Source organism: Vigna angularis, chromosome 7 (assembly GCF_016808095.1).
Source record: "Vigna angularis cultivar LongXiaoDou No.4 chromosome 7, ASM1680809v1, whole genome shotgun sequence".
Lineage (NCBI taxonomy): Eukaryota > Viridiplantae > Streptophyta > Magnoliopsida > Fabales > Fabaceae > Vigna > Vigna angularis.
In genome coordinates this window covers 18,776,667-18,791,383 of record NC_068976.1, presented here as the reverse complement: position 1 = coordinate 18,791,383, position 14,717 = coordinate 18,776,667, and the positions used below count along the sequence as shown (strand labels likewise).

The 14,717-nt window shown below is 30.8% G+C and overlaps 1 protein-coding gene across 1 annotated transcript; it reads right to left on the bottom strand.

The window, feature by feature from the left end:
- Window positions 1-2,532: 2,532 nt before the first annotated feature.
- On the bottom strand, window positions 2,533-6,938 carry LOC108336479 (transcriptional regulator STERILE APETALA). The gene is made up of 2 exons (XM_017572960.2): window positions 6,672-6,938; window positions 2,533-3,893 (listed from the first exon to the last, which is right to left on the bottom strand). Exons 1-2 carry the CDS (start codon window positions 6,936-6,938, stop codon window positions 2,760-2,762), a joined length of 1,401 nt encoding a protein of 466 aa, XP_017428449.1. The 3' UTR covers window positions 2,533-2,759.
- Window positions 6,939-14,717: the final 7,779 nt, after the last annotated feature.

Here is a 14,717-nt window from a genome sequence, read left to right as displayed (position 1 = left end):
GGTCTACCTAGCTACCAAGCTGAGCGATGGATGCAGCAGCAGTAGCATACAGCAGCAGCTAGCTATGGTATCAGAAACAGACAGAAGAACAGACAACAGAAGAAAAGCATCGTCAAACATAGAAGCAGGAGAGACTAGGGACTAGAGAGCAGTACTAGACTCTATCATCATCTGTCTATCTCACTTTGTCCTTCATTCATTTTTATCATATATTAACGATAATTTCAGAACATTTTTTTAATAATATTTTAATATTATTTATGTGTCATTGTATGATTAATTCAAAATTGTTTTTCAATCAATAATAATAATCATAAACATTAATATAGATCAATTATAGAATGACATGTAAATAATGTTAAAATATTGTCAAAAAAATGTTGTTAAAGTATCATTATCCATATTCAAAATGTCTAATAAAAAATTCTCCTTCTCCTTTTTAGTTACTTTTCCATAACTACAACTCATATATTTTCTTCTCTGCACACTTGCACTTGGAGCATCTTTGCATTTATTTACACATACGTAGTGAATAGTGTCTGTAATGAATCAACAGAAACATGCTTATGACCAACGACTCAGGATTTTAACCATAATATAAGGTGTGCTTTGTATACGTGATCATGATGTGTTAAACAGTAGACCAAGTTTTTTTTAAATATCAAGCTTTAAATTTAGATATTGATTTGGTTCTTTTACTGCATTTGGAATACATATATTTTTATACTTTTTGTTTTGGTACATGGACAAATTCCTCAACAAAAAAGGGTACTGCTTTACAATTATGCATGAAATGTTGTTGTTTTGCATGAAATCTGAAGTATTATCAAGTGCTTGAAATTTATACTGAATGACTGTAACTGTTAACCAAATATCCTCCTTTGTCCAACATCTTAATTAATCATTTTGCTTTTAAAGAATGTATATGATGCTATCTTATGTCATTTCAATAGCCTTTTTCCTCCAATCATGATATATAAACTATGTAACACTTAGACTATGTGTTAAAAATGAGTTAGGTTTAGATTGAAGAAAAACTCATGAACTGAACCATTTGCTGCTAAAGTGTATAAAGATTGACTTTATGATCAGTTTTAAAATGTCAGTTACTTGTAGAAATATAACATGCATGGTTGTGGAAAGAAGAAACACAGTGACACTGCTATGTTAAAAACAAAAAATAGAATAAAATAAACAGTTGCAGTATACAATCTAAGAGAATGTGAAAGAGTTTTCTCTGCAGGTCATCCCTTCCCTCCCATGCACAAGCACAAGCACAGAGAAAAAGAGGAAGTTGCTGCTTTCTTCATTTATTAAACAGAGAATTTAAATGAATTTAAATGAGACTAATGACTTTAATATAAAATATTGAAGTCTGGTTTTCATATACTATCTAAATACTGCATTTATAAAAAATACATAAATTATTTTATTTGAAGATATTTCTCGTGTAAGTTTTTTTAATTATTTGTGAACATGTATATGGAGTGGTGTGATCAAATGGGATGCCTAGGAACAAAATTTATCTTTAAATTTAATTAAATTTTAAAAATTTATAGTGATTTATTTAAATTAGTAATCAAGTTAAGTTTATGAATGGAATTACATCCATTTGAGCAATAAACAAAACATCAATAGATATTAAACATCTTGGAAGACTTTAAATTCATTACATCATAATCCAGTTATAAGTTAGATTAGATATTGAACAATGATTAAATATAATTTTTAGTTCCTAAATGTAAAATAAAATTTTGTCCAAAATTTTAATATATTTTTGTTTATAAATTTTAAAAATAGATGGATATAATACTTTTAATTTAATTATATTAATTTTTTTAACATATTAAATACATTTCATATTATTATTTAAATTGTTTGAAACAATTTAATTTCAATATCTATTAGAAAAAACACATTTAATATGTTAAAAATAATTAATATAATTAAAGTAAAATCATTATATTCAATCAATTTTTAAACTTTAAGATCTATCAAAATTTCGAAAATATACAAATTTAATTTAAATTATAATTTAAAAACTAAAAACCCATAAAATTATAAAAATAATTTAATTAATTAATTACGTTAAATTGTTGAAATAATGATAATAATATAATAGATAAAAAGGACCATCAATTTTAGTAGCCATAGAAACTATAAAAAGCTATAAACTAAACCATAATTTCTTTTCTATAACTACTAGAGGGATTAATTTTAAGGAATTGAACAAAAAAAAATATGTTTAATTAGTCAGAAAATTCATAGTAGAGAGTCAATAATAACCTCTTGAAAGTAATGCACAAGCTTTCAAACATCAATTATGATGAAATAACTATCTTAAACGCAAAAATTATCATATTTAAAAAAATGATCTTGATTTATAGAAGCATTAAGTAAACATTAATAAATACAATTTATTACCAATAAATACAATCTACTGCCACAAAACACAGACAGCAAATTCTGAAGGAGGCAAATAATATGAGAGAAAAATAATATTAAGATGAAAAACAAAAAACAGCTGAATAAAAACCAATATCCAAATGAGCACATGCATGGTGGATTCCCATGCTTGTCTTTGTACTCACTAAACAATGAAATATGCAGATGCATTGGAAGAAAAGAAAGAGTAACAATGGAGGTGAATTTTAAGAAATAGGTACAAAAAGGAATCGAAAGTTAGAATGAATGGGAGGACATAGCATCAGAGTACACTCCTGCATCCTAAAAACCTAAACCTAAGTCTAAGTCTAGGGCTAAGGATTCTGTACACCAAAATCCAATAGGTTAATGTTGTTGGAAGAGATAGCCACGTGTCTGTCATCACCCACCATGCTATTCACCTCTCCTGCTCGCAGGAACACTCTCACACACAGCCGTCCTTCTTCTTGCTCAATGTTCCAAACCCTCAAGAATGGCGTAGGGTTAGGAGAATAGGTTACCACGTACCCAAGGTTCATGCAACCCCACAACCCACGAACCCACGAACTCCTCAACACAAACCGGCTCATCAACTCCATCGTCCCCACGCGCCAAACCGTTCCCACCCCACCACGCTCCACCACCACAAACGCCTCCGAACTCACGTCCATCGAACTCACCACGAACCCCGACGCCGACATCTCGTCCCGCAGAAGAACCTCCGGGTTCCACGCGTTGAAACAGATCAGCCTCAAACCAGTGCATGCCACCACGAACTCATCCTCCGTCACGCGCACCCGCCCCACCGGGTCAACCAACTCCGTCAGCATGTGCCACCCCATAACCGTTTCCGGATCCGTTAACGACCCCCCAAGGAACAGGCGCTCCCCGCTCTCCGCGTTCCAAACCTGGAACGCACCTTCCGCTATCCCCGCGAACAGACCCACCCACCGCCGCCGCGTTCCCGCGAACCCGACCAAGACCCCGCTGTTCATCACGAACCCCGACACGACCCGCCGCGCTTGGCTCTGCCCATGCACGTTGATAGCGTCCACATAGATGTCCCCGTCCAGCCTGGCGAAGGTGATGTCGGAGTCGGTGATAATGATTCCCGAGACAGAGCGCGAGTAGGGCCCGAAGAGGTGGCCGTGGTCGGACAGGTAGGTGCTGACGTGGTCGTAGGTTTCGAGGTCGAAGACCCGCACGGTGCCGTCTACGAAGCCGCACGCGAGGCGGGTGTCGGAAAGGGAGAGGCAGCGGCAGATCAAGCCCCGGCGATGCTCCGAAGGATCAAAGCGCGGAGTCATAAACGACAGCCTTCCAGTCTCGAAGTTCGTAGCCGTCCGATGCCAGTTGATGTACTCGGTGTGCCACGTGTCCCTCACTCGGAACGTCCTTCGCCAGATGCGCCTCGTGAGGTGCTCCCACAGCAGATCCGAGCGCGACACCTCCCGCCACGTGGAACAAACCTGCATGGCCAATGCACAAATTTTCAATCATCATCACCGTTGTCAACCCAACTCCATATGAACCAACCAACCTAGCTCTAAGTTAAAATAGCTTTCCGTTTCACGAAAGCTGCATTGATAATTTGAGCAAGTCCCTAGAACTCTTCCACAAAAATAGAAAGCCAAGAAATTCTTTTTTTCATAATATCTACCTGCTTTTCGTTAACTATAAGTAGGTATCAATGGATGAAAGACTGGAGAGAGAAACATTGAAGATGGCAGAAGCAGGTAGCTATGCTAAGCTAAGCTAAAACTCAGCTCAGCTAGCTGGGAGGGAGCAGAGAGGTAACCATCATTCGCGTCAGGAACCAAGCAAACCATAGCAATGACATCGCGTAGCAGAAAAACAGATACTCGGGACTAGAGAAAGACCACATTATCAGCTTCAAATTAACAACATTACACCCATTTAATTTTCATTATTATCATGTCAGTGTACTTATTTTCAGTTAGATACTTCAGAATCTTATATAATCATGCCTCTGCCATATAGCACACTTTACGTATGGTATGAAATATCCATACATACACTGCCACCTACATTTCATACATACTTCGCCATCATCCACCACCATAAGATATATATCACGCAGTTCAAAAGGGTAAGGCTAATTAACATGCCCTAGAGAGAAAAAAGAGTGGGGAAGTAGCAAGCGAAAAGAAGAAGATACAGTGTTATTATGTGGTCCATTGCAGGTACACGGCTAGATAACGAAACTAGTCAATATCTTAGTTCCTGTTCGTGTAGGCATGTGTGTGTAAAATGTAAACATGGTATGAAAAGCGTGCTTTCCCACAAACATTTCACTTTCATTTCCAAGAAAGGTATGCCCAAGTGCCTGTCTTGTTCCAAACACCGAATCTCTAGTTCTATTCACGCCCACAAAGACCAGTCCAATCCTACCCAGGTAAAAACTTGAGTAACAAATTCTTGGACAAACTATTGTTGTTTAGCAGTTAAAGAAAACATCACATAAACAAGGGTTCACAGCAAACACTTTAAAAAGAAAAAAACAAACTTTCATAGCTTCATTTGTTTTTAATTATGAAACTCTGTTTATATAACAGGCGTTCGTACATATATTTATCCAAATAGATCCACCTTTATATATAGGGGTCATAGTTTATAAGTACAACTAAACAATATGCATGCCCCATCTCCCAAGTCCCAACTTTGTTGTGTGTGTGTGTAATTATCATAACGTATATAGTACAGCATATGATACTATTTTATTTATTGGGAAAGAAAACTAAAATTATAATAGGTGTGAACTTCCCAGATAGAAACAAAAGGAATAGAGTGTCGTCACGACAAGAATAGGGCTCCATGTGCCTTTTGGCGTTATGCAATAGCTGCTTTTTTGACCCCATTTTTAGATTATAAAATAAAATATTAAACCAACCACTAATCACCGATTATTAAAAAATTCAAACCCTAATTGAGATTTGAGAAGGTGCAAGGCTTATCCTGCAACCAAAAATCATGCAACTGGTTGTTTCCAATAGAGTAGAAGGGTACTCTAACTGATAAAAGTAACTCTTCTCTAGTTTTATGAATGCAAGTAAAGGAAAATTGTTATTATTTTCACGGTAGGCATAAATGTAACACGAAATCTGATTCCAGTTTTCCATTGCTTCGAAGCACACCGGGAAAGGTTGTTCTTTGAACACACAAAAAAAAAAGTATATATATATATATATATATATATATATATATATATAAGAAAAAGATTAATTATTTTAATGCTGTGGACAGTTACCTTCTCTCACTGATCTCGATAATAAATAAAGAAAAAGAAATGGTGTGCTTCCGAAATATATATGCAACAGACTATATATGGAAATGGTACACTTGCAAGGACGCTGGGTATGAGACATTAATAACTATTTATGCTTCCATCCTTGTGTTATTGTTTAAGAAAGCAACTTCTTTTCAAACAAAAGAAAAAAACTGGTATCTACATATTTTGAGATAAAAAAAGGCATGCAATGGATCTTCTAGCCTAGATAGCAGGAAAAAGCTCAGTCAAAAAGGATTCATGCCGAGAAAGGGAAACGGCAAATCGAAGGCAGTGTGAGCATTTTGATTGGTTTGTGAAAAGGAGGTCCAAAACTAGACATTTTTGAAGGGGAAGAGAGAACAAACATTGCAAAGGAGAAAAATACACCCTTTTTTGAAAGGGACACACATATTTGGTTTGAAAAAGACACACGTAAAGTGCTTTCAAGGAACAGTTTCTTCTCGGATGCTTGAAGCATCTAAAACTTAAAACCTAAATCGGAACTCATGTCTCCTTATCCATTCGGCTGAATCTTTGCCTCTAAAGTTTAAACACAGGAAAAAAAGTCTGCCGCATAAACATAAAAAGAGGGATGTTGATATAATGAAAATAATAATATTACATATAGTATAATTAAGTTAGTCCATGGTGTTGATATTTATTGAAAATAAAAAAGAATCAGCGTCTGCAGGTTGCAATGCTAGATTCATGTTTGACTTGACCAATATTTTGTCCAGTTACGGAACTGAAAAAGCTATCAGTTACACATGCTGAAGATTCTACAAATCTTCATTTTAAGCAAATTGAGAATCCTTGGTCAGATTTAGCAAAGCAAACACAGGCAATGTGAACAATGATTGCATGTTTTTTATAGCAAAAGCGAAACGAGGGGTAAAGAGGAAGATGAAGATGGAGATGAAGGAAAAAAGGTAAAACAAAAAACAAAAAAACAAAATACCCGAAAAAAATATGCAAGGGCCTGAGCAGCAGCAAGACGTCCATTGTAGTTAGCAGCATCAATGGCGACTTGGTTGGCCAAAGCTTCAAGAAAAGGCTCAGGCAAGACCTCATTCATAGGACGTTGACGAGAGGAGGAAGGACCTTCAAATTGAGCGGTTCTCCTCGTACTAGGGCCAGGGATATCAGGAGCAGCAACAACATCATATGGGGCTGAAGTTGATGATGACGATGATGACGAGGAAGAAGAAGAAGTAGTAGAAGACATGAGTGAGTGAAGTGGGTGGTGGCTATAAAAGTGGGGAAGGAGGACCAGACCGGAAAGGACCAAGGACAAAAAGGTAGAAGATAAGGACACAAAGTGAGGGACCCAAAAGGAGATGTCTGGGAATTCTTGGTTATATCATATGTGTCTGTGTTTCCCTTTAGCTTCCGTTTATCTCACTTTTAAACCAAACCTCTCACACACACACACACCCCTTTGTTATTGCCTTTTTCTTTCTTTTCTTTTCTTTCTACCATAAATAAAACAATTATTCCAAATAAATGTAATATATTATTTACACTATCTCCTTCCCCTAGCTGGTCCTTTTTACATTAATGATATTTATTTGTGTTTTCTGGAGATGTTCCCGTGCTGCAATGCAGGGACTGCTTTGGGCTGGGTTTCAATCCAGCTATGGCAACTCCACTGGTACCATTGTCTTCAGGTGTTTTCAAACATACTTAAAATGCTACGTGGTGGTGGTCCTCCTCTCTTCTTCTCTCTATCTTTATATATATACATACATATATATATATATATATATATATATATATATATATATATGTGTGTGTATTTTCCTCTTCTTCTACTTTGTCTGAAGTGGATTTTTCGATTGCTGAAATTAATTTATTTATTACTTTTAAGGACACTTTTTCATTGGTCAATTTTATTGTTTTTAAACTAGACTTGGCGACTGTCTAGATTAATTCATTTTCAAATACTTTATGATTAAATTATCATGTGAGAGAGAGTATGGAGGTGGTTTTGTTTTATCCATGTAGATTTAAATAATAATTGAATTGAACTGTTCCACTATTATTTGTTTTTCTTTTGCCTGCTCATAACACAACCACACTTTACTTTTCTAAATCATAAAATAATTATCGTGTCATATTTTGTCTGCAACTAAATTTATTTTAAATGAGATGTTTGGATAAGTTTGATGACTGGTATATGTAAATAGGTTATTTTTATTTGTTTTGTTTAGTGTAGAAGAAACAGGTTGAGATTACTCGTTTTTACTCCTTAAACTAAAAAATGTCGTCCTTTTTTAGCCTTGGGCTGAGTTTAAAGTAGATTAACAGGATATAATTGAAATTCAATCATGTGTTAGAATGACATTGGATTAAACTTTTGCATGTTTCTATGAGATTTAGTATAATTTTAGTTGTAATGATTTAATGTTTATTTATATTTTTTTTATTCTTAATAAGGTCTATATTTTTTAGAACAAAAAAATTATGTGATTTTATGTTAAATTAATGTTAATATTGTTTAAAGAATAATAAATTTATAGGTATTAATATTATTTAGAGATAGAAAAAAGGAGAGACTTAATAAATCTCAATTTATTATTATTTAAAATTAACAATCACCTTAATTTTTAAGTTTAATGTTGATCATTCCCCTTTTCAAGGTTATTAGGTACAGATTAGAAGAACTTTCTTCCACCACTCTTTCATCTTCGTCAATATCACCATCTAAATCATAAAACAGATACTTAGAGGTGAAAGTATAAATTATTACTTCAACATTCTTTTGGTTATAAATAACTCTTATGCTTATTCAAAATCATTGAACCTATACTCAAAATAGATTCAATTACAACTATCAAACTGGTCAGGCTAGTTTGTCGGAGTGACAAGTTTTTTACATTAGGTTTTTTTAACAATATTAATTGTAATATTAATAGAAATAAGAAAGTCAAATAATATAAAAAGAAAATAAAAATTATTTACATATATTAAATTTTAAGATTCTATATCAAAGTAATATATATTTCAAAAGTGATTAGTCTGTCCTCTTTCATTCCTCTTTCATTCTACTTATACATATATATGTATATGTGTGCCAAATAAAGCATAAATCTGATTGAATCCAATGCATTGTATTGTGATCATTGAGGGAAAGGAGACACTAGTCTCCAGTGAACATTGCCTTTTTCCCTGAATGTTTCGAAGCAGAGAAAATCTTTGATGGTCAGAGCAATAAGCGCAAAAACAAAAGTGAGCGTGAATTCACTGTCCCTCATTTTTGTGCCACTATTATGACCCTTCATAATCCACTCTCTACACTATACAATCTATACCCACAAAACAAAAAGTTATATTTTCCAATCATTCTTCCATTTCTTTTCACCTGTTCATCTTGCAAGCACATGCACAACAGCCAAAAGATCAACAACCTTTATCTTTGTTCGATCGAGAAAACGACCCTTTGAGTTTTCTTAAACAAAGGTTTCCAAATTTATGGTAATGCTCCTAATTTTTTCTGTACCTTATTTACTTGTGTTCATCAGATAAGGTTTCAATTGAATGTTACTATATAACCTTTAGAATGAAAAAAGTGTTGGACCTTTTTACTTATTCAAGTCCGTTATTGGACCCAGTCTCTTCCCTTTTACATCATTACAAAATCTTCGTGAAGTCAAGATTCTAATCCTATCACCTTTACCTTTTATTCTTTGAAACTTTTGAATAGAATAACATCTTTATCCTCTGCTCTTTGTCCCCTTCCATTTTCTATTCAAGGAGAAATATTATTTCTAACTTCCATTCCCAACTGCAAAAAATTTACGTTCTTTAATTAGTTTAAGGTCAGTGAAAAAATTTCATGGATCACATAAGAAAATGCACATAAAAAAAAAATAAAAATTTGTTATAGTCATTGTAATCAATTTCACATCCTTCTTCGATATAACATGAGAAAAAGAATATAAATTGCTAGCTAATTCAAGGAATTTTTTTCTGGCTATCTTTCTTTGGATGTAATGAAAATATCAACCTGAAGATAAATCCGAATAACCTAATTTTTATAAAATTTTTCGTTATTATATAATATTTAATAATAAGTAAAATTTATGAATCAGATAAATGTGCCTAAATTAGTGTATTTTTTAAAATTACTTTATTAATCCATAAAAAAATCGTTTTGTTTAGTTTCTCTGATGTAACAAAAACACGTATAAAACATAATGTTTTCGTAATTTTTTTTAACTGAATTGTAGAGACATTGATATTGAGTCTATAAAAAAAAATCCAATGGTCTAAAAAATAACTTTTCCAAAATGAGATACTTGATTCAATGTTTTATGCTCACCTTTGTCCCTATGTATTGGCAAATTGGAAGAATCTAATAATAGGATCTCATTTGCATACAATAGCGAATCTTCTTTAACATTATCGTAATTGAATTTTTCGTAGATATATATCAATTATTTTTGTATTCGTTTGTCGAAACCACTTTATATTACAAAGTCACAATAATTTTACAAGAATAGTATTAAATATAGTTAAGTTAATAAATTTTATATGTCATTAGACTTTGAAACGTTATTTTACTTATACTTGTATTTAAAGTTAGAAAAAAGAATATTTTATTTTGCATTGATTCAAGCCTCAAAATTATTAACCCAAAAATAATAAATAGACCAAAATGAACTAAACCAATAAATTAAATCACTAATTAAATCTTACAAATTTCACCAACAAATATTTATTAACCAATAATTTCATCAACAATTCAAATTTCAATGTACTGAAAAATTTAATCAGTCATGGTCAACAAAATTTATTTTACTAACAAATTTATAAGAAAATTTTATGGATAATTAAAAGAATTGTAGTAGTGTAAATTGAAGTCCAAACAATATTTTCATCCTTCCCTTCCCCCTTCATACACATGCCTAGATAATCTCTCTTATCTTATACCTTTGTCTTACGAAACTTCTAGCTAATAAGAACATCCAGCACTTATTAGCTTTGAGGTAAACCATTTAATTGAAATTATTTATGAGTTCTTCCGTTACTTCAGAGTTAATCAAGTTTAAAAAAAAATTATAAGGTATAAAGGTAGAACAAAAACATAAAGAAAAGAAGGATTGCATGCAGGTTGAGAACGAGAGGATGAAAAATGAAGTCATTCTATGAGATTTTAATACTATTTTTTGTCAGTTTTACATTTTTACATCAATTTTAAGACTTTTTTTTTAAAATGTTACCTCCATATCTAATCCACATTTTTTTAATATTTTATTCCTGTTGACGAGAATATATATTTTCTAAATAAAACTAGTTTAGTTTTTACATAATGTTTAATTGAATAAAAAATGTTATAAAATTGAAGGTGGCTAAAAAAAGAAAAGGTAATCTTATCCTATATAACCTGGTTGGCGAGACAGTGTAACATTTTTTAGGTTATCCGGTTGATATATTTGTTGATTACTATTGAGAGTATCGAATTGAAAAGAATAAAACCCCAAAAACAAAAGGTACACAATGGAAAATAGTGAAAGTAACAGAGAAAGTACGTCAGAAAGTTACCATTCAAGCAGCTTTAGATCCTACATAAATCTTCAGGTAAAGCATACATACACTATACGTACAGTAGCATACCAGTATCTGTACTAAAACTGTATAAATATTAATATTAGTGGGATTTAATACTAAAATTGTGCACATTATTTTTGTCTCTTTCTTTTTTTTTACACCAAATGAGAAATTTTTTTAATACTTTGTATTTATTATCTTTATTTATTTTTTCATTCAAAAGAAGCATGTTATTGTCTACAAATATTATTATGAAAATATATTTGGTTTTAAAGGAATGTGAAGGATGTTGTATGATTTATGTAGTCGATGTCTAATGGAATAAAATGTCGCTGTAATGTTTTATTTATTAAATACTCTAATTTTAGAATTGATAAGTATAAATAACATGCATAATAAAATATTTTATATAAAAAAAAACTCACAGTAGAAAAATATATAGATATTACTTACCGTAATCTAATTGAACTCAGTGATTACAGTGGTTCAATTAGAAATTGAATCCTCAAACTAGTATGTTTCTTTTATATTCTAAGATTTTATTTCATTGTATAAATATTAACCTTTTATTTTGTTATACATTTGTTTTTGTTTTAATAATCGAATTGAACTTATAAGTTATACTGGTGCAATTGGAAATCGATTTTCTAGCTAGTTTTTTTTTTCTAAGACTTTCTTTTATTATACAAACATCATTAACAATTTATTTTATCCTACCTGTGTTTTTCTTTTTTATTCTACAATTTTATTTCATTTAAAGGAGAAAAAAACAAAAGAAGATGGAAAGATGAAAAAAATATTTTAGTAAAAATGGAAAATAAATATATTACTATTGTTATTAATAATCATATAAGTGGCGCTAATAAAAACTACAATTTTATAAATATAAAAGCAAATGTTAGATAAGTATTATGTGTGTAACTTTTATCACTTATTATACTTTTTAAGTGATTTATACAGGATTATGAGTTTATGTAATAAATCAAGTGATGGTATGCATCTCAACATCAATAACAAATGTTAATTTTTAAAAAATAAAAATAAAAATTGGACATTTAAACATTAGTTTTCTAGGTTCAAGCAAAGAGTAGATTGAACTATTCTCGAGAGAGCATGAACAAGAATTCGTGATCTATTCTGAAAAAAAAAATGTCACTTAAGTGGGATTTATTCCCTTAATTCACATATATCTATTTATAATTCATATAGATACTTTAAAATGTTGTTGTGTGTATGTATACAAATGTATAAGCCAGATTATTATATTGATGAATATGAATGTAGACATGATGATGATTCATTAAAACTACAAGTAAGACATATAAATGATAAGATTAATGTTCAACATGAGAATAACGGAAATTGAATTGATTATGAACTAGTTTTATTGGATTAATATATTAACAAATTTCCTTAATTTTATTGAATTGATGTGATTAACAAATTTCTTTAGCAGTAATTTGATACAAAGAAAAAATAAAATAATATAATAATTTTATATGTTATATTCAAAATGATATCATGAAAACCTAGATCTATTATAATCAACTATTAACTACGGAGGTAAACTTTAAAAGTTTTGTATGTTTTTTCATGTAAAGGTATTGCATGTTTTATGAGGTTGATAAGAAATAAACAATCACAATCCAATATGAAAGTTTTGTATCAAAGTTAAGATTTCATGTTTTTCTTCTCTTGATTATTTTAGAAAACTGGTTATATTTTCACGTGAAAGTGCAAATATTTTCAAGATAATTATCATAGATATATGCATATAGATATAATCATTAATATTTATCGTGATTATTGATATTAATTTAGTTAAAATACTTTTGATTATCTGAGGTATTGGTGAATGTTAAAAAGTAAAGGTTTAATTATTTTGAATGAAAGAGAAATATAATTAGAAAGAGAAATATAATTAGAAAGAGAGCATTAGATCTGGAATCACGGGTGTGGAAAGTAAAAAAAGCATTATTTGTTTATTTTGTGCATGAAAAGTTTATTATTGGGTGGAAAGGAAAGTACGATATTGGATAGAGTCGAGTGCAGTGATGTGTAAAAAGTGTTTATCTTTTTATGTGGCCATCAAATCGTTGTTTGATTTGAAAAGAATCAAAATATGATCACTGGAGTTTTGACCACCGAATCAGAAATGCATCTCGTGATGCTGAGACCACCTTCCATAGTCATGGGAGATCCAACCTGGAACCAACTCTCCCAAACATAATAAACAAATTAACTATTTCCAATATTTTTTTAAAATTAATTTTCATTATTGATTAATGATTCAGTTCTTATATCCAAATTCCAACCAAATTGTCCATTTATTTCCTAACTAATATTCTTTTCCTGTACACTCCATTTGTATTTTATTTTGAGAAAAGATAAATAGAAAAAAAAAGATTGAAATAAAAATTGGCAATAAAATAAAGTTAATAAAGAGTCCCTTCAATAAAAAAATTACATATGAGTTTATTTATGTATTAAAAAAATCATAGTAGATTATTTCATAAAGGTAAAATTCATATACAATACATAACGGTGAAATTCAGTTTCTGCACCTTATCAAACGCACTTCTAAAGTATGCATCTAAGCTTATTCATGTATCCAAAACATCAACAGTAGAAATTCATAATCAAATGTAAGTCAAAAGAAAAACACTACAAGAAATTCATAATTAAATAATTTCCTTATTCACCTATGTCTATGCACACATATGTATGAATTACCACCTCCACGAATATATATATATATATATATATATCTTTAAGGATATTTTTTAAAATTATCTACTGGTTTTTTTTTTATGAAAAGCCTACATTAAACATATTTTATCAAACATTTAACACCTTAAATATAGACTAAGGGTGAATTTAAAGTATAATCATATCTATATTATTCAATTTAGTAGTTCAAAACTCAACTTATGCAATAACAATTCAGTTTAGTTTAATGACTTAGATAACTAATGAAGTTAAACAATTTTTATTACATCATAAATATTTGTTTAATATCTACTTTCTTCCATAATTGACATATCATTAAATTTCTTGTACTTAGAATTTTTTTTTTGTTTAAGAAAAGAATTAAATAATAAAGACATTGAACACCTAGAAGTTCTAAAAAAACTGTTTAATTGGAACAATTCTTGAGACGCGTGACCATAATTTAAGACATATAAGATTCAAACATATGAAAGTCTTAGAAAAAAAATATATATCAAAATGAAAGAAAGATAAAGTAGGAGGTAAGATAACGAAAATTAATTATTTCATTTTTGTTTTACTCTCATTGTTTTAGTATTTATACGGTATTAATTTTAAACAGTTGACCTAATCTTATAGTTGAGTTGTGTCTACTAATAAAAAGATAAATATAAACTTACTAATATTTTATTGGGTTGAAAAATGGGTTTGTCATAATTTGATCCAACTGGAATCATAAAAACCC